We start from the raw sequence: 21,365 nt of genomic DNA on the forward strand, positions 1-21,365 counted from the left end.
ACTTTTCCATATCCAAATGTTGTTGTTGTTGGTTTTTTTTTTCTTCTTCCTCCTCTTTTTCTTCTTCTTCTTCTTCTTCTTCTTCTTTCTTCTGCGGAGAAAATTGAGGCAGTTGTTAAGGCTCGGGTCGCAAAAGTTTCCAGAATTCTCCAAACGTCTTCGTCTTCCGAAGAAGCTTTGTTAACTTTAGAAAACGTCTTCCGGAACTTTTAAGAGTTCCCCTTTCTATTAAATTTTGTCAGTTTGATCCTATTTTTACAACCAATACCGAAACAGATCATGAATATCTGAATGAAAAGTTCAAACAGAGGCGCATTTATCTTGTCAGAGTATGGTTGAAAGTTTAAACTTCAACATATGGGTTACCTTTTTGAAGAAAAACAAGTAGGTGCAACATGATCATTGATACCCAAATATTCCATCCACATCCGCTCGGATTTGACCCTTGCCCTCCACGCTTGAGCCATAAATCAGACCGGAATAAAATCAGTATATAATTTTGACCGTCTCAATGGTGTGATGCATTTACAGCGAACGTTTAAAATTTTGGCCAGTTTACTGCCAACAGTTGAGGTATTTGTCAGATAGTAAAGATACGAAATTTGGGGTTACATGAAGCTAAAAACGTCGATCAGCTGTAATCCTTCTCAAATTGGTGCCCAGTCTCTTCGAGAATCTGTGTTTGTTTGTTTTTAGCAAAATGGCGGACAGGTTGAAACTGTGCTAAGTTCTAAACAGGGTTATTCCATGTGATTTCTGATCGTACTCCTCTTCTAAGAAGCCTTTGTTTGGAATTTAAATTTTACCGTACAGAAAAGTTATCTAACCTGAATTACTAGAAGCCTTTTCAGCTCAAGCAAGATTGCGGTGAAGTTGTTATGGAGAAAGCGTCTCCGTTTTGCACCGATGGTCAATTCTCTGCTTGCTAGAACATCCCTCGCATTGAAAGATAACTTACTGGTATGGTACAAACAAAAATTCTAAGCCGTTGGAGGCCTTCAGATGCTCGAAATAGCGTGATAAGTGATGCTTCAGCATGGATGACAGTACTAGTTGGACATTGTTAGTAACAGGACGTACATAGTCTTACACAACCACTTCAAGTCAAACCAAAAAGACACTAATCGCACAAGATATGCTGCAGAATAATTAATTTCTTGAGGATGAGATAAAAACAGAAGAAGAAACGGAGGAATCGAGTTCTAATGAAGAGGAACTTCCTTACGAAATAATTGACCGGCCCCAGTCAAAGTTGTGCACCTTTGATGGTGGGCTACTCATAGTGTGGGGCTGCGGAGAATTCGGTCAGCATGGCCATGGATATTGTGAAGATGTGCCCATTACTGATGCCTTAGTTAGTCCCTTGTGGCTGGGAAAAGACAGAGTGGTGGTTGAAGTGGCCTGTGGATCAAGTCACACTTTGGTTCTTACTGGTTAGTGACTTTATGAGTGATTAAATATCATAAATTTATCATTACTAATTGCTTGTTAATAAATAATAATCTGCCCTGTTGGGACCTTTTTGATAGCCCATGTATTTAACTGATGTGAATTAATTATAATTGTCTCCCTTTTGTTAAACACTCTCCATATGTGATGTCAATGGTATTCATTAGCCATCTAAGATGGTAAAAGTTTTGGCTATCATCCTAAATTTTTTGCTTAAATCTTGACGGCATGAGTTACATTTTATTCATATTTGAAGAATATTCATGCATCATTAAATTATTTTTTGTCCTACTACATCTATTAACAAAGAAAACGCTGTCCGCACACTGTAACTAAGTGTGATTCACATCTTGCATCTTGCTCACTTATCTGGTTTGCCTGCAAAGCCTTCTATTCCATTTTTTTTTTCTAAATTGAAGAGGCTTGGGTGGAGTGAGACTCTTATGAGAGCATAGGGCAGTAGTATGCAAAAACAAAAAACATTAACTTGAAAACACCGCTAAACAGGCTAATGATTTGCTGACGATTTGGTTTGAATAACTCATAGATGATAACAAGATCTACAGTTGGGGGAACAGTAACAGTGGCCAGTTAGGAGTAGGTAGCACTGAAACCAGTCCACATCCCCGCCTAGTGCACTTGGGGGTGTCATCAGGCACTAAGCTGACGGAGATCTCTTGTGGTACAAGACACAGCTTTGTATGGACACAAGATGGAGACTGCTTCAGCTTTGGCAATAATTATAGTGGGCAGTTGGGATATGATTTCAGGAAACCTGATTTCAAAGAAAACCAGGTGAGGTTTTATGTCAGGTTGTATCATTCTATCTATTGCAAGATAGTCTGACACATTTTATGAACTGAGTTAATTATAAAAATTAACTGCAGTAAAGAGTTCTAATACTCAAGTTCAGAGCATTTGCCATTTGTTAGAGCAAACCATTCACCCTAGTGAAATGCAGAGCAATGGATTAACAGGTACATGTAGCTAGAACTTTTTTCCTTGAGTGAGGATTATAACTTTGCCCTAATTTTTGAAAGCATTTAACCACTACAATTTCTGAGTCAATAGTCTAAAAGTAGTTGTTCTCATTATTCATATAAGAGCATAACTTTAAACACAGCTTTCCTTTAATCTGTGTACCAATATTTAATTTTTTTTGTAGCTCCTACCAGTTTTTGTGGATACTCTTTTACAACGCTCTGTGTCTCAAGTTGCTTGTGGAGCTCGTCATTCTGTATTTTTGTTTACTAATGGGCAAGTGGCTGCTGTTGGTGTAAACAACAGAGGGCAGATCGGTTGTGGTGATACAGTAGATGTGATCTGTCCTAAGACTGTGCCTGACTTACCACCAATTTCTGTAATTGCTTGTGGCAACAGTCATAGTATAGCTGCAGATGGTATGTAACTCAATGTCAAAAGACTTATTAAAAAAATTCTAGATATTAAATGGATATTTAAGTGAACCACATTTTATGGCCCAGTTTTTCAAAAGGTGGACCCTGGTGAAAAACCTCACAGGATCTTTGAGGATCTTCAAGGATTGACAAAGACCTGCCAAAGATCCTTAAGGACAAGGATCTTTAAAAGATCTTTAAAGGATCTGTAAAAGATCCTCAAAGATCTTTGTAAGCAAAAACGTTTGTTAAGATCCTCAAGGATTTGATAAAGATCCTCAAAGGATATTACAAAGATCCTCATAAGGATCCTCACAAAGTTCTTTTCAAGGATCTTTCAAGATCCTCAAGGATTTAGCAAGGATCTTTCAAAGACCCTCAAAAGATCCTTTCAAGGATCCTTTCAAGATCTTTGTAAGGATCCTTAAGGATTTAATCAGGATCTTGCAAGGATCCTAGTCAAGATCTTTGCAGGATCTTTTTGAGGATCTTTCAAGATCCTCAAGGATTTAATGAGGATCTTTTAAAGACCTTCCAAAGATCCTTTCAAGGATCCTATTAAGATCTTTGCAAGGATCCTTAAGGATTTGATCAGGATCTTACAAGGATCCTACTCAAGATCTTTGCAAGATCTTTTCAAGGATCCTTCAAGATCCTCAAGGATTTAATGAGGATCTTTTAAAGACCTACAAAAGATCCTTTCAAGGATCCTGTAAAGATCTTTGCCAGGATCCTTAGGAATTTGATCAGGATCTTACAAGGATCCTTAAGTCAAGATCTTTGCAGGATCTTTTCAAGGATCCTTCAGGATCCTCAAGGATTTAATGAGGATCTTTTAAAGACCTTCAAAAGAACCTTTCAGGGATCCTGCTAAAATCATCATCTTTGCTAAGATCCTTAAGAATTTGATTAGGAGTTACAAGGATCCTAGTCAAGATCTTTGCATGATCTGTTCTACAATCCTTTAAGATCCTCAAGGAATTGAAAAGGATCTTCCAAATATCTTTAAAAGATTCATTTCATGATTTTGTACAGCTCTTTGTAAGGATCCTTTTTGAATTTGATGTGGATCTCAAAGGCAACTTTGTCAAGATCTCTACCACATCTCTGCATTATGACTTAGGTTCCTTTGAAATCCTCAAGTAATTTCAAACATAACAAAATTGTAAATTGAGGGCTCACTGTTTTATAATTTAAACACAACAAGGAATTTTCGCAGAAAATTATTGTGCAGTGAGTGTAATGAAGGTTACCGCATAGCAACGCCATGCTCGAGGCTTTCGGGAAACTTTGTGACTACTTACATGACAACAAATAGGGTTTTGCATTATGGGATAGGAATTTATACGCGCCGAGATTTTTAACGGTCGCATAAAAACATAAGAAGCTCGTTTTTACGGCAAATATCATCGACAATGGTCGGAACTAAAGGGAAAATGTACACAGAAATAAAGGTAAAGGAAAGGCGTTTTCTGGAGTTCAGAAACAAGCGAAAAGAGAGACAGAAACAACCGAAATCGTCAATCAAACTCCAAGCAGGTCTCGCGATTGCTCTGACTGTGAGGCTGAATAAAAAGAATTCATTGGTACTTCTGGAAAGAAAATGAAGATACCATCCTCGCCTAATGATTCTTACTCTGAGCTCTTGGAGAGTGAGGATGCAAATGATGTGTTACAGGGACAAGGATACAGGCTTATCGATCTAGAGAGATTCTCCTCGACGCTCACTGAAGGACATGTTTCTGAAGAAGGTGTGAATTTACTTGGTTCTGTGTAACCAACTTAAAAAGCTCTTTTAGAGGTTGTCATATGAATTCCCGAAAACCCTTATTTTGTACCTCAGGATGTATTAGTTCAATTAATCTGAAGTTTTCAGGGCTGTATCCTCTTACTGAGTTGAGTTGGATAAGCTGACAGTTTCTCTATAAGCTGAATTTTAAGTAAGATATTGTGGAATAACTCACAATAATAATTGTAAATCTCGGTGAACTTTGAACGGGCATTGTGCCCATAATATAAACGACTCCAAAAGTTCCTCAGCTCATCCAAAAGAACGACCCTAGTACTTTGTTTTGACACTAAAAACACTTGATTTCATGCAATCTTTGTGCAGTTATCTTTTCTCAAGTTTACCTAGGTTTTTCACACCATGTGGTGGACAAATTGATCTGATGTCAAACAACAAATTAGTTTAGGGCAACATATTAGTTATATTCAGTATGTGTGATTCCTAAGCTTTCCTTTGGTATATAGGTTAATATGGTTCAGAAATATAGTCATTGAAGTACTCTTGTTTGCCTTTTTTTCATGTTTACCCCCTCTGTAAGAGTAGTCTGAGTCTGGTCATAGTCTAGTCCTAGACAAGTTTAACACATATCTTTTGGTCTTCTTATCTTTGAGCTGGACTGTTGCCAGATTTTTTGGAAAATGAAAATCTTAGTACTAACCTAAAGTCTGAACAGAAATAGTGTAGAAGTAGTCCTACTAGAAGAGGATGGGTAATTCTCGTTTAGCAATAAAAAAAAGTTTTATCTTCATTTTTTTATGTTTGGTTCAATTTTTCTTTTTAACTTAGTATGAGGATTTAAGTATGCTTATTTTCTTGTCAAAATTTCGAAGGTTCTATAACATTCTTGCTAAGATCTTCAACGATCTTCCATTTCCTTGCCAGGATCTTCATTAGGTTCACTGACATTCTTGTCAAGATCTTTAAGGATCTTCAAATCTCTTGCAAAGATCTTTAATTTGGCTGTCAAAATCTTCAAGGATCTTTCTTTTTTATGCCAAGATCTTCAAAGATCTTTCAATTTATTGCCAAGATCTTTAAGGGTCTTTTATTTTCTTTCCAAGATCTTTAAGGATCTTCAAAATTTTCAAAAAGATCCTTGAAGATCTTGTCAAGAAAATGAGAGATCCTCAAAGATCTTAACAAGAATTTGGAAGATCCTCAAAGAATTTTCAAAGATCTTTAAAGGATCTTCAAAGTTCATGTAAAGATCTTCAAGGATCTTGACAGGAAAATGAAAGATCCTTAAAGATCTTGTCAAGAAAGTCAAAGATCCTCAAAGATCTTGGCAAGAAAATCAAAGATCCTTGAAGATCTTGGCAAGAAAATGAAAGATCCTTGAGGATCTTGGCAAGAAAATCAAAGATCCTTGAAGATCTTGGCAAGAAAATGAAAGATCCTTGAGGATCTTGGCAAGAAAATCAAAGATCCTTGAAGATCTTGGCGAGAAAATGAAAGATCCTTGAAGATCTTGACAAGAAAATGAAGGATCCTTGAAGATCTTAACAAGAATTTTGAAGATCCTCATGAAGATCCTCAAGAGGATCCTCAAAGGTCCTCATGAAGATCTTGTAAGATCCTTAAAGATCCTTAAAAGATTTTCACCAGGGGATAGCTCTTTATCGAGCCAATGTATCACTCTCCAGCAGATAAGTGTTAAAAAATGGTTTTGCACTGTAAACCACCTAGAGATTTTATCCAGTGGAAACTATTGTCCAGCCTTCAAACAACCAGAGCCAGATGATTAATGGAATCAAAATTGTGGAATTTGTTTAAGTTGGTGAATTGTTAGAAGTGGTGTCTTTAACTTCAGGCTACTGGTGTCAATTTCACTAGCTGAGGGAAGAGAAAATTGTAGCCAAATTTTGCTTGGTGTTTACCCGATTGAAAATAAAAAGAAAAACAACAACAGAGATGAGTTGTTGGTTCTCACAGTCTCATTTATTAAAAAAAATCCTTTACACTGAATTAAAGGAGACTGATTTTATTAAATTACAGCTAGACTGTCAACTTAGCAACAGACTCATCCCTGTGTTACAAGCTCCATCCCAATTATCCTGTTACAAGCTCACGATTTGTACCATGTTGGTGTCGTTTCTTTGATGGCCATTCATTACAAGGAAATGAAAATAACTAAGAAAAAAGTATTATCATTGCTTCCTGGTTTGGCATTAATTATCAGCTTCATATCTTTCACTTCGATTCAACGTTGTGTTAGAAAATTGTTGAAGTATAAGTAGCATGTTGTCTGGTGCTTGGCCCCCATTAAGTAGTGTGCTTGTTTGAGATTATTTGAAAAAGTCACATACTGGTGTAGATTACTGAAATTCTCCCAGGGAATCAGAAATTTTATTCAGCCTCTTCTTATTAATTTTATTAATTTGCATCTTTCATTTATTGGCATTAAATTTTTATAGTATGTCTGTGATTATTGGATAATGGATAATTGGGATGGATCATTGGATAATGCAATTCAAGATTTTTCATTGGCTTAGCCATCATGGGTTATGAGATTATACTATGTGTGCCCATGCAGACAAGTTTAACAGGAAATATTTTTGTACATTGTAACATTCAGTTTGTTCTTACTAAAAAAAGTTGAGAAGATTTATCTATATTTTGGGGACTTTTTAAGCCTTTAGCCCCTAAGAGTTACCAGCATCTAAATTCTCCTCACCATATTACCCCTGAATCAAACATGAGAGTCATGAGAATAAAGTGGATGATCACCAACAAAAGCAGCTCTTGATTGTTAAACAAATTCTCCTTGTCAGCCTCTTTGGGAATGTATGGAGAACAGTATGGAGAATATGCATACTGATTTAGTGTGGTAAAGGGTTAATAAAACAGTTATTTTACTAGTGCTTGATATAAATATGAGATGATTATGACCAACTCAGCCCTGTTGTCTGCCTTGGCTATCTACCATCCCATATCCAACTTGCGCCCTCATGGAATAATTGTTAAATAGTCGATAATTATGATGCTGGAAATAACAATTTTTTTCCCTGCATTTGTTAATCTCTCAGTTCATGGTAGTGTTCATGTTTGGGGATACAGCAAAGCATGTGGTGCCAAAACAGATGTCTTGTCCCCTGTGCATGTGTTTTCAAGCAGTGAATCAAATGGAATCCAGGATTTAGCTGGTGGTGACTCTCATTCAATGATCCTTACTTCAGATGGCATTCTTTACTCCTGGGGTAATAACTTTGAGGTGAGAAAAACAAGGAGATACTTTTGTAAGGGATTACTCATTTAAAACATCATTCCCTTGTATATTCAAGACTAAGTGACCATCTATTGTGGACTCATCTTTAAAAGACAGAAAGGAAAAGGATCCAGATAAAGCAGATTTTATACAGATGTGAGACACAGTAGTTGTGCACTGGACTCTGGGTTAAGAGGTCCAGTATCAAGACCTGGCCTGGTCAGTGTGTTGTGACCTTGGGCAAAATACTTCACTTTCATAGTACCTCTCACCCAAGCATATGCATGAGTACTGGAAAATTTTTAGGGGAGCCTGATGAAATACTGGGGTAACTTTTTTGATGGAATGGCATCCCATTCAGAATGGAGTAGCTATACTCTTAGTTGCCACATGCTATGGAAACCGGTATAAGTTCTAGCTGTCAGGGCAAGTGGCTCAAGTACAGACTTTTCACTTTTACTATACAGATTTTGGCTTCCCAACAATAGGTGTTACCCTCGTCTGAAGTGTTTACACTCCTACACTGTTTTAACAATTGTGGGAGTGCATTGAAATACACGAGTTAGCAAGATGATGAATTTTGGAGTTCTCAATTTCAGGGTCAACTGGGACATGGAAAGTCTGTGAAGTTTCTCAGCAATCCAACAAAGTTGAGCTCCAGTTTACTTCCTGGAATGGTGATTAGTGTTTCTATTGGCGAGAACACTTCAGCTGCTGTTACAGGTAAGAACGGATGGTATTACTTCTTTCACTTATGTGAATGCTGTTCTCTCCTGTTAATTTTTTATGTGCATTGCCATTATGTCACCCAAAAAAAAAAAAGACGTATACCAGGTAAGGAAAAGCTCTGAGAATAGTCTCATTGGAAACAACTAAAGGAACTTATTTCGAGAGAAACGAAAATCCTCCCAAAATAAACTGTGTAAAAACACATCATGCAAGAAAATAGATGCGTCTTTTTGGAATCGAAATTAAAGAGAAGCGTAAGGTCTTGGAGAGAAAAACAAGTTACACCTTGGGGAGAGAGATTCATTAACCCTTCAACTCCTAAGATCTGATTGTTAATTCTCCCCTCTAACTGGCACACAATTGCTTGTAAATAAGTTATGAGAAGTTGGTGTTAGATCAAGATAACAACTTCTTCCTGATAAGTTTGAGTATTCTCATTACCTGGTGGCTGGATAATGTACGGATATTATAGGGGGAAATTACAATTTTATCACTTCTGGGAGTTAAAGGGTTAAGACTGTCTTTGACTTATCATGTAAAATTAACGAAGAAATCATGGTGTGCGTTTCTTTGCAGATGATGGTAAATTGTACCTGTGGGGCAAAAACGCCAGCCAGATTATCCGTATGGACTAAAGCAGCAGATTTTTCCAGTTTGAACCGTTTCATGTATCTCTGGGAACGTGGAAAGCTTTAAAGGTCTGATTAAGTTTGTAATTATGAGTATATACGTACCTTTGTTCATAAGCTATAGACTCACTTGCTTAACCCTTTACAACCTAACATCAGTTTACATATTCTCCATACTGTAATGTATACATTTCCGAAGGTTCTGACAAGGAGAATTTGTTCAACAATCAAGAGCTTCTTTAGTTGGTGATCATCTCCTTTATTCTCATGATTTAGTGTGTGATTGCAAGGTGATATTGTAAGGAGAAATGAGATCCTAGTCCGTCTTAGGGTTCGAAGGGTTAATGCGCTTTGTGGTGGGATTTAGAAAGAATAGAGAAACAGACAGCTTGCCTTAAGGCTTATTTTTGACGGTTGAATTTATCCTCTTGAATCTTTGGACGTAATTCGTCCCGGTTAGATGGTAACCCTTAAATGAGAATTTGCTAGGGTGGGAAGGGAGTAGATAAAACGGGAACAGGGATGGAGAAAGAAGGAGAACGCTTTAGGCCGTGTTATAAGTGCGCTGGATTTTTTTGTTTCAATGGTCCTCCATTTCCCGATGTGTTCGCCTATCTTCTTTTCTCGTACCATGGGATTGTTTTTCCCTCTTTACTTGATAACGTTAGGAAGAAATATTAGGAAACCTCGAAAACTGACCATCACTTCATTCCTCTTGCTTTGAAGGTTTCCTGTGGTTCTTGGCATGTGGCGTGTATAGTTTGCCCCAATCAGAATAGCAACAAGGTGGTTGCTGAAATTCCCGAGGAAATACCTGGAGTAGAAACAATTGCTGTCCAGAATGAAGCTGAGGATAGCGTTGATAATGGCTTACTCGTTTTAAAGCGTAAGCAAGAGGCTGACATGAAACCGAAAGAGAATTTTACATGGAGTGACAAGGAAACACTTGCCAGTGATGAAATAGGAGTTTCTCAAGATTCGATAAACCTTTTGAATCAGACAAGAACTGAATCGAACCAGAGGATTTTAACTGGTTCAGATAATACTGATTCAGAAAGTCACAATACGGAGCAGATTGAGCGCTTGTGCAGAGATAGTTATAGCAAGGATTTTATCGTGGATGGAGTAGTATATGATGCGGGTATAAATAGAAATGCTATAGCTGGAGCAGACCTCGATAATCCTTCAGTTACAAATAACTTAGAGGAAAAACCTGCTTCCACTCTCGATAGTAAAAATGAAGAAATGACTGACCATGTAAAAAAACTTGTGCACGAGGAAAAACCGGCCACCAGCCCTAAAGTACCACAATTGTCTGCTTCTGGTGATCCAGCCATAAAGGGGATGAGTGAACGCCTGAGAAAAAATTTAGAGCTAGGATTTGTGGATCGAAGTTCACTTCTGAAGCACTATTATCCTTCAAAGACGCGCGATTTTGTGATCAAAGATAAAGTTACATCGACAATTAGTGAAGCATTACACGACTTTAAGCCGCTGTCCAGTGCCTTAACAGAACCGAAAACAATCTCATCCACTAATGATTTTGAATCAAAGCAACCAAAAGAGCAAACTGAAAAGAGTTTTGAATCCAGTGTAGACGATGAATTTGATTACACTTTTGAAAAATTCAGCGGAGAACCAAACAGGGCTGAAGCAGTATGCGAGGACGAAAAAGAGGCAGTCGTCGAGAGTAAAGACGAAATAAACCGTGTAACACGACCTAGAGCTTGCTCCGAACAGCGTAGTGGTGAAGACGCATTGGTATCGGAAGAAATTAAAACTGCCCTGCGGAGTGGGTCTCTTGACAGTTTGAAGCTTCATCATCAACAGGACGATGCAGCCAAGGATTTCAAGCCAAGTCGGGTTCGTTACAGTCCTCCTGCTCATTCACAGAGCCCAGTGGGACATCTGAACCGAGAAAAAAGGCCAGCTAGAATGCTACGATATACTTCTGTTGACATGGTATGTCCTAAAATTTTAAAATAATATGAATGAATTTAACTTTGTTTAAACACGGGAGTCAATGTCAGTATCAAAGGCTACAGCGCACCTACCCCTCCCCAAACTGAACAACAGTCACCTGATAACAATTAGGGGTAAATGATGGGTTAGGGGAAGGGGTGGGTGTGCAGGTGCTCTGATATTGACATTCATTCAAACACTTTTTGAATCATCAGTCGGATTTCGAAAATTGACTAAACATTTCGTAAAATTGGTTTGAGGATTTGCCGAGAAGAATTGTAACAAGCAATTCATCGAAAGTTAGTGGGTCATTTACGTTTGTCTTGCTTTCCTATCCACAGGAATACCACTTACCTAACCAGCCTGTGCACACAGTGGAGATTGGTGTCACACCCTACTACCGACCCCGCCCTCCCATGAATCGCACTCAATCCAGTCCCACGCTCTACTCGTCAAACTTAATCGGGAGCCCTCTGGGTTCTAGGAGGAAAAATTCACTTTCAGCGAAGATTCCCAAACCTCCCACGTCAAGTGTTAACAGTGGCGAGAATCTCCCGCCCAGACCTCCTGCGCGCGCAATCAGGCGTCCCCTTGGTCACAGGCCCATGTTCTCATCCAGAAATTCTTGGAGGAAGCGGAAGTAATTTAAGCGTAACGATTTAGGAGGACTTCATTGTTATCTTTTGAACGGAAAAACTATTTTACTTCAAAGCTCCTTTGCAGTTCCAATCGTGTCTGTTTTCAACACGTCTTTGATACTGAATTTTTTTTGCGACTCTTTTTTAAACAAGTCTCAAAGTAATTTTTTAGTACTATCGCCATTTCTTTTTTTAACGTCGCATTTCTTTTATAAGCATTAAATTCTTTATTTCAAAAAAGGTGAGAAAATTCTATCAATAGGAATGTCTATCTTTTTTGGAAAACGTCTCGACGATTTTTAATTTTTTAGTTCTAAAATGATTAAGACGCCGATAGGAATCGACCGCAGCAGTCCTTCAAAACCGAGTTTATTCAATTTCGCGGGCCGAGATATTTTGATCACTCGATGGTCTAAGTTGAAGAAGGATTCTTTGTATTTTTCGTTGAGAAATGATTTTTGCTATCGTCGCGTTCATTTTTGGTTGATAGGCTGGTTGATTGTTGTTTGTTTTTGCTTTCTTTTCTGTCTTTCTTGTTTTCTGTTTTTATTTTGTTTCATTTTCCTTTGGTTTTTTTTGTTGCAATTTTTTTCTCATTGAAAGGAGAAATTTAGATAGTGGTCACTTAGTAGTTAAAGGGTTAAGAACGATGAGGTGAATACAACTGAACCAGTTTTAAGTTCTTTTTTTTTTTTTGTCACAGACGTTTCCTAGTTTGAATCAATTGTTTAAAGAGAACTGGCATTCTCATCCTTTATTGTTTTATTTATAGTGTGACATGGCAATGTAGATTTATTTATCGACCAGCAATACAGAGCATTATTTATTAGATTTTAGGGTTGGAGAAGTAAAAGTAGTTTTTTGAGCTAAGCCGAGGGGAAGCCTATGTGAAAGATTAAAAACTTTAATAGAAGATTGCAGAGTAGTTAAAAAAATTGCCAGGCGATAAACTTCATTGTTCTATTTTTCATGGGTGTCAAGTCTTTTGAAGCCGATAGTCAAGAAATTATCAGAATTCGAGATAAAACTATTTTTATGGTTTTATGTATTTGAAGAGTGTTAAGATTGTAGTCTTACTGTATGTTCGCAATGCTCACCTTCCATAAAATGCATTTCAAGAGCTTAAGAAAACGTGTGTATCTGGCTTTCTGTTGCTTCTGTTTTCTCTTGCTTGTTTGGACCATTTTTGAAATAAATAGTAACGGTTTTTCAAGTTGTTTGTGGTCGAAACGGCTCAGGTTATGGCAAGGTTTCAAGTGCGATTAAAGACGATGAACTTGAAAAGACCAGTTATCTTTCTAGCTAGCGTAGGTACCACAAAAATTACAACGTTACAGTTTGTCAAAACGTAGGTATGCTACGCATGCAAGAGTATTTTTTCGACAGGGGGGTTAAGGTCTCTTTCGTTATTTAAAAGAAAAAGAAACAATGATGCTAGAAGGTAGTGTAGCAGAAGATTGATACTTATTCACACGCAAAGTAGCAAACTTGCCGCTTCGCACATTCTGACGAGTAAGCTGCTCCACCAGAGAAAGATTCCCCCAGAAAAGTGACTGACATTCAAACAATAGTCATAATGGTAATTAATAAAAATATCAATAATAATAACAATAATAATAATAGTAGTAATAATAATAACAATAATAACCCTAACAGTGATAATAATTAAAATTATGATGATAATTGTGGTCTCAATTTATGGAAAACGGATCGATAGTTTGTTAAAGAAATCTGTGCATAATATGCAAAAATTATGTAACAAAATCAAAGTTATTTCACCACAACTTCTAAGGAAAATTTGATGTGAACATGAACAAAAATGAAATGTTTGACATATACAATGCAGATCGAAGATGAAGGGATATCGCACTTAACAATTGATTCATACGTCAGCGAGCGTTCATCGAGATATGAAGCACGCGGGAAGTTTGGAGAGCACGAAAGATGCGTAGCTGCTCTAGCTTCTTGAGTGCTCTCCAAACTTCCCAAGTGCTTCATATCTCGATGAACGCACAGATGACGTATGAACCAATTGTTTTATAACATTTTCAACCCGATGGAAAATTTTTTTTTCTCGAGGGATTTGTTTGCTGACGTCATGAGCGTGCATAATAGGAATATGAAGCACGCTTGCGCAATTGAAGTTGATTAGACAAATTTACCAGCTATGTTATAAATCACCTTGCTCACGTATTACGCGTATACGTATATTGGTATATAAATACGCGTATGGCCTCGTAGGTATCTTCCTTACTCGAAGCCATTCCAATACTTTGTGTAACATTGTGCTGCACAGCAAGAGAGATGTTAGTGTACAAGCGCCGACCCACAAGCTTGCAAGTCCTATGGTTGTTTACTGGAAATTTTTCAAAGCTTAATTAGAAGTGACAGGTAACTAATTTATTGTAGTGGCAAAAAACTTTAAACACAAGAAGTAAATTATCGATCAAATATGATTTACGCAGATGCTTTGCGCAATTTACCAGTGTCAGCAAAACTGGCCATTCCGAAACACACGCTCCAGTGATACGTTCGTGTTAGGCCATCAGGCTGACGATGTTGAAATTGAAGAGGTACACAAAACACGTTTAAACTTTTTAATGGTAGACAAGTTCCCTCTCAGTCTTTCTTGCCCCAACAGATCATAGCGGCAAGGTCCTCACGAAGGATTTGAACCTTAAAACTTGGTAGGTAAGATGACAATTCTGGTGGGCGTGAATGTTGGGTAGACTCGCAATTGAAATATTTTGCGGCTCCCTAATCCCATACCATTATTGGTAAGAAGAACAATTGATTAACTCTGACAGGAGCAAGCATACCTTAATGCTGTAATCTGATTGCTGCGAGCAACATACGTTAACATAGAGTTACTATTTTTTTAAATTAAATCCCATCTTTCCCCTGCTGCTTGCAAAGTGATGCCTTATTTGTTTAGATCTGGACACCCAACATCACTGAACTGTTCTGCGTGCATCCCCAACGGTGCTGACTAGCTAGGAGAATTTGTTCAACAATCAAGAGCTCTTTGAGTTCAAGATCATTTCCTTTATTTTCCTGACCTTCATATTTTAGAAATGTTGACATTGTGAGAAGTTATTTAGAGGCTAGTAACTCTTAGGGTTTAAAGAGTTAAATCTTTGTGAACTTGTGATCTTGAAAGTTAATTTCCTTTTTATCTCGGTTACTGCTGCACCTCTCTTTTCTAAATGACTAAAATCCCCTCATATTTTGATTGTCTATTCTTGACTCAAGCATTCAGTTCGTGGACGTTGAAATGGCACTTCAGAATCAAATGTAGCAATTGATGAATGAAATTCGGATATCAAAAGTTCGCAGTCAGAGATTCAGGAAGTAGGAGAGTTACAAGTCGCAAGTCGTGAATTAGAAGTCCGATAAATAGAGATTACTTCATGGAAAATGCGCGTGTACGATTTTTATTCACGAGTTGTGTAGTATCAACGAGTTCCTATTTCATAGGTGCTGAGATTTTTTCGTGTTGTCTTTGGTAGACAAATAGCGCATATGGGGCGATGAAAAGCGTAAAAAGTAGTTTAAAAATTTCTCAACAACAAGTTAATAAAAGTGCATAAAGTTCATAACACTTAAGCTTACCTGTGTTCATCAGATATCAATCAAGTTCAATGTCGTTCGAAGCTGGCCATTAAACTTCGAAGCGAAGTCGGCTCGTACTCGTTGCCATCTTTAGTGCGTACGGAGATAATAAATTCGCTAATGAATTCATTCAACTCAGCCGCTTGAATATCTTCAATTTTCCTGTCTTCGTCCTTCGTTTTTAAAAATCTTTCAAGCAATCTTACATCTCTTTCAATTTTTTGAGCGGTATTTTTGTTTTCGTGTTCTAAAATGAATTCTTCAACTGAGTAAACAGAAGCGAACCTTCCCTCGGCCATTTTTCAAAGCGCGCGGGTTTTGTGCAACGGCTCTCGCATGACGTTCTCTTCAGTACGTTCATTCATCATTAGTGAAATTTCGTCGTTCGCGTTGCTGATTGGACGAACGATAATTTTTCACGGTGAAATTTTGTCGTTCGTACTCCTGATTGGCTACATTTAGAATCAGTATGAATTTTAGGCACTACGATTTTTGTGGGTAAATCTCAGTACCTATAAAATAATGGAGGTTATAAAACTATACGACAATGTTTTCTTTTTGACGATTACATGATACATGTTGAGACGCTGAATCTTTGAAAACTGCCTCCTCCTTGACGATCAGATGATGCATAAACATTGCAACGATTACACCGCCTCCTTGTTGATAATGACTTGACGCAGAGACACCACGTTAGCCGCTTCTTTGTTGACAAACACACGATGCATAGAAACCGCAACTTTTAAACTTCTTCCTAGTTGACAAACGCATGATGCATACACACCGCAACTTTAAAACTGCCTTCTTGCTGATTAAAAAAAATGATGCATAGAAACCAGAACTTTTAAATTCCCTGCTAGTTAACAAACACGATGCACAGAAACCGTAACTTTTACACTCCTCAGTTCCTTGTCGAGAAACGCATGATGTAGGCACCACAACTTTTAAACTGTTTCCTTAGTGGCAAACACATGATGCATAGAAACCACAACTTAAAAACTGCTTCCTTGCTTTCAAAGGCCTGATACATCGACACCACGACTTTTGAACTGCTTTCTTGTTGACAAACACTTGATGCATAGACACTGCAACTTTTAAACTGCTTCCTTGTTGACAAACGCATTATACATAGAAACCACAACTTTTGAACTGCTTCCTTGTGGTCATGATCAAGGGTATGATGCATTTACACCGCAACTTTTGAACTAGAAGTAAAAGGCGGGTTTTTAATCCAAACCCTGCAAAGAAAAACATAGGAGAAGAATGTGATATAACGGTGGCAAAGACACATAAGACACAGACTGTCAGTTTGAACAAAGTTTCATCTGATCAGCTGGAGCAATGTAGATCAATTCGATTCAAATATTTTATTTATCGCACAACTAGTTAAAACTGTTTTTCACTCTTATCCGTGCGTGTCGATGAGTGCTTTTTGAGCTCGAGCCTTTGTAAGCTGCGTGTTTCGAATTTTGACTTTTATAGGAATAAAGGCAAGTACGTCTGTAATGACAGTTTTAGAACTCGTCGTATCCCGTTGGCTGAAATATTTTAGTAATCATGTCGACACGTTTGTGTTCTGCGGCGGAAAAGTAGCTTGTAACACAAATGCCTAGCCTCTTTAAGACGTTATAGTTTTTGTTATTACTGTTTTTGTTTCCTTTTTTCTTTCAATTTGAGTCTGTCAATTTTGCGAAAATAAGTGGTTGGTGATTTTTACTATCCCGTTACTCTTGCATGACATCTACGTTACCGTTTTCTTTCTGTCATTCAGTTTGTCCTCCATGGGCAAGTCGTGCTTTTCAAGCTGAAAAGAAGAGTATTTGAAGTAAATGACTTGTGCCACAGTTACGGGCACTCATCAACCAATGCAAAGTGTTTAGCTTTAGCTAATATCTTCACTACAACTACAGAGATACACGTATTTTATAACTTATACCGCTTGCACATGCTTCATTGACAATGGGTATATCTCATTCCATCCATCCTTAACTGGACAGCTAAGCAGCACTCTTTGCTTGCAAAACTTTGCTGATTGGTCCCCTCATTGCCGTCTTATTTGGGCTGACTGCTTGAGGTTCGAATCCTCAAAAGGGACTCAGATTGTATTTCTTTTCTCTGTGTCTATCCTATATATGGTACCGTCAGGGTTCCGTCATCCAACTTGTCCGTAGGGATTGAAATGCCTCTTACTGAAACACGATCCTCAAGCTGAAAAAGATGATTGCTTAAAAAAGGTCTAAATATCTTGAAGTTTTCCTCTAAAGAAATGACAATTGGAAAATACAGCTAACTAATGATTAACACGGGTTCTCTTAGCTGCGGAGTATCACTGTGTTATTTCCTTCCCAAGAAGCTGAGACATAATAAGGTTTGTCAAGAGATAACTCGCAGGAGAGCGAATGGAAGGTATGCTGAAAAATTATATCAGTATTAGGTAAAACTGTATTGATCATACACGATTGTCTGGTGATCAAAGAAACCAATCACGAGTGCTACATACGTAAAAGCTGGTTTAAAAGCGAAGGCACTTAAAAAGCGTGTTACTGTATTTACCATAACAACTGTAACCTTTTAAGTTCTCAAAAATAAGAATTAAGGTAAAAAAAACTACCGTATATTCGGTTCAAAGTGGTAGGGTCTTTCGACCGCTTAGGGGTGCAGCTGATATCAATGGGAAACTCTTTGTAATATTTTTCTTACATTCGTTTTAGTATAAGGTCAACTTAATTTTATCTTATCCTAGTCAGGTTGTGTTGACATTGCCATGACATCTTGTATTGAGATACGCCGGCCACTGTTACAGGAATCAGCCGATTGCTACTGGCACTTTTTTCCAGATGGACAAAGACAAAGAAATCCGTATCATGTAAAACTCTTAGCACTGGCTTTCAGTTTGTTGTTGCTATGGCAGCTAGTTGGTGCATTTCTGTACATGGTTCGTGATGTTGCTTGCTTCCGGGACAAATCCACTGCATATCAGTGCAAAACAGATGCGGCTTTCCCTTTTTCAGAGGATGTCACGATGGTGTGGCTGGCTTCGCTATGTATTTTCACCGCTATCTCTATAGCTGCCCTTCAGAATGTTCCGCAGTTCCCCGGTTACAAGGCAATCTTACATCAGCTCAAATACGTTCCTTCATTTTGGACTTTAATAATCCTTTTGACCGTCGCCTTGTTTCGATATGTTAAGCGACTAATTTCTATCAAATCTTTGTCATCTTGGGCCGTAATTGTTTGCTTAATAGTAAGTTACATTCTCAGAACTTTCGTTGTGGGATTTTTAAATTACACCAGGTTGAACTCCTTAAAGCATAAATATCCCATTTACATTTTTGTTATATCTAAACTAACGGTGTTCTTGTTTTTCATTGTTACCTTTATCAATCTCATGGCTACCCTTTTAGCCCTGAGTGTGGAAATCCGCGAGATGCATAAAACAGATCGAGCTAAGAACTCGCTCGATTTGAATTTGGATACCGTAAACGAACTGCTGGAGGTCTTTGGTACAACCACTTTTAGAATTAAGTTAATGAAATCCTTTTGGGAACATTTTTCATCGACGACAGGAACATTCTTTGTTTCCATATACCTTTGGAGTGAGAAAGACAGCGAAAATCGAAAGAGTTTCATTCTCGTCCTCACGGAGTCACTCGTTTTCGCTTACCCTGATCACATGACCAGCTCACTGAAATGATTGCGCTCACTTGGAGCGTAAAAAGTTGTTGCCTTTTTTTTTTTACAATTCCTGCTTCTTGTTGTTACGCCTTACCTATTATGTAGATCAATTTTTGAGCGATTTCATATCGTTTGAACTAAATGTTTTAAAACTTTCCTTCTGGTTAAATGTTCTAAATTTGTATAATTTATTACCTTGTTTTAATTGTTAATGTTGGAACAGTGCGACACATGAAAGACGCAGTGTGTATTTTGAACCACAAAACCATAATTTCGTCATACTATACAGCAGAAGCTCTATACTTCCGGTTTTCTGTGTCATCTACTTCAAGCTTGAGCCTTGGTTTTTCCCGTGAAAAACAACTCCTAATATTAGACAGCAACGCTGTCGGCAAGTTTGTAGTTTGGGTAGTTGTCTTGAGATTTCGCGTTCGATAACGCTTCTGTTAATTTTATTTGGACTTTACCAATCTTAATGAGTTCCTTTGAGACATTCCCAGAACGGTTGACGTGGCAAGGTTGTAAAAAAAGCTTATAGAACAGTCAAACGTCGCGTCCGTTTACCCGACAGGGTGACTTCACCTGGTTGTGAAGGATCTTTATACATCGGCTAAATGCCTTTATTTTGAGCTTAGATTAACTCTTTTGACGAATTTTCTTTGATTTCTGGTGTTGCGAAAGTCTGCTACAACTACCGATGATTGCTAACTTTAATTTGAATACTTCGTTGCAGAGAAATGCCGTTCTGCGTTAGTTTAAAAACTTACCTTAAAATGCTGAGGAATTGACAAAAATATGTTAGAAAAGTAACAGTATTTACGTAAAAAAAAACAATAAAATAATAAAAACCAGGATCCAATAAAGGATGCAGAAGCAGCCATTCAGTCAAATCTAACTTTCCTCAAGGCAATTATGAGAAGTTAGGTATGTTAGCTATGCTACAATAGAAAAGGGAATTCATCACTCCAAGGTAGATGATGTTAAATCTTGTCTCAACTGACTTTAATTCAGAGCTTGAGACCACCCTAATGTTCATTTGAATCCAGCGCTTGACTGCTGTGCCATGACTTTTCATTATGATCAGAATATTATTTTGAGTTGGATGAAGAACTCAATGCTGAATGCAAAGAAAAATTTCAAATCAAAGCTGTAAGAGGACTTTCCTCATTCGTCAAGTATAATTCAACTTCAAGTGCCATAATACATGTAATAATAATGTAACTAAAGAGACAGCATGAATAAGAAAGATTAACCAAAAACATGTACCATTATAAAAATTAAAAAATGGGTTCCATTTTTCCGTTTTCGCATTCAGTAGGATAAAAATGGGGGTTCTGGCGCATTTTAATATCCACCTTGATTTTCAAGGCAACTCAGGAATTTAACCTTGAAATCAACCTTGATTTCAAAAAACAGTTCTTGCACATTTTTGAGACAACCATGATTTCAAAGACAACTTAAATCATTCACCTGTGAATAATCTTCACACCCTTTTCATAATGTTTCACTCGTGAGTTTTCAAGAGGATGTAATAATATCAACTTGAACGATCCTCTTGTCACGCCAACGTGGTGTTAATTGTTCGTTTGAAGATTTTCAAATATTAATGTTGTATCTTCTCGTAAAGAAGACGTGGTGTGCCTTGATTTGTTCTTCTGTCAAAATTGTCTTTGTAAATGAGAAGTTATCTCATTAATGGGTCAAGAAGACTCCATGATCTTTTAGGGAAGGTACGTTTTTTATTTGGGGGGGGGGGTGGGTCGGGTTATTTTAGCAATTTTTTTTTGCGAAAAAAGTCGTGGCCCTCCTACTTCCCAGAATAGATTAACGCATGACCCTTCACAAATACCTACACAAAACATCTGACCCTTCCCCTACCTCCTCCAAGACAAAAATAATCGGAAGTGAAAATAACTAACCGGAAGTGTTACTCACATAACGGCGTCTGCATAGACTTTCTGAAGAGGAAGTTAAGTCTCTTTCAACGTAAGAGTTAGATGCACACAACAGTAAAGTCATGAATGTGTGAGCTGTTGCTGAGGAGGTGTGTCTTCGAATTGACGACTCCTCAGCGCCACGGCATTTGTGGTCGACCGACAAGAAATTCAATTTTTCTACAACCGTGGGTACTTGAAAGAGTATCTTGGAGTCACCAACAATCAAAAGAGATCTTTTTCGAGGCATGGGTATTTTTCCAAGCTAGAACAATTTGAGACCCTCCATTTTGAGAGAGGAGAGCTTTATATGGAGTATAGGCGCATGTCGTTTCAAGAGCGAAAT

General features: G+C 37.7%; 1 protein-coding gene and 1 pseudogene across 1 annotated transcript; both read left to right on the forward strand.

Annotated features, from left to right (window-relative positions):
* Positions 1–1,135: 1,135 nt before the first annotated feature.
* LOC131783771 (X-linked retinitis pigmentosa GTPase regulator) lies at positions 1,136–13,376 on the forward strand. Its single transcript, XM_059100535.2, is given in 8 exon segments — positions 1,136–1,433; positions 1,997–2,244; positions 2,615–2,849; positions 7,662–7,846; positions 8,440–8,563; positions 9,146–9,267; positions 9,925–11,160; positions 11,502–13,376. Coding segments are annotated over 8 exon segments (2,751 nt in total). The 3' UTR covers positions 11,805–13,376.
* Positions 13,377–18,174: 4,798 nt separating this feature from the next.
* LOC131783760 (uncharacterized) lies at positions 18,175–19,010 on the forward strand (annotated as a pseudogene).
* Positions 19,011–21,365: the final 2,355 nt, after the last annotated feature.

The sequence above is a fragment of the Pocillopora verrucosa genome, chromosome 4 (assembly GCF_036669915.1).
Source record: "Pocillopora verrucosa isolate sample1 chromosome 4, ASM3666991v2, whole genome shotgun sequence".
Lineage (NCBI taxonomy): Eukaryota > Metazoa > Cnidaria > Anthozoa > Scleractinia > Pocilloporidae > Pocillopora > Pocillopora verrucosa.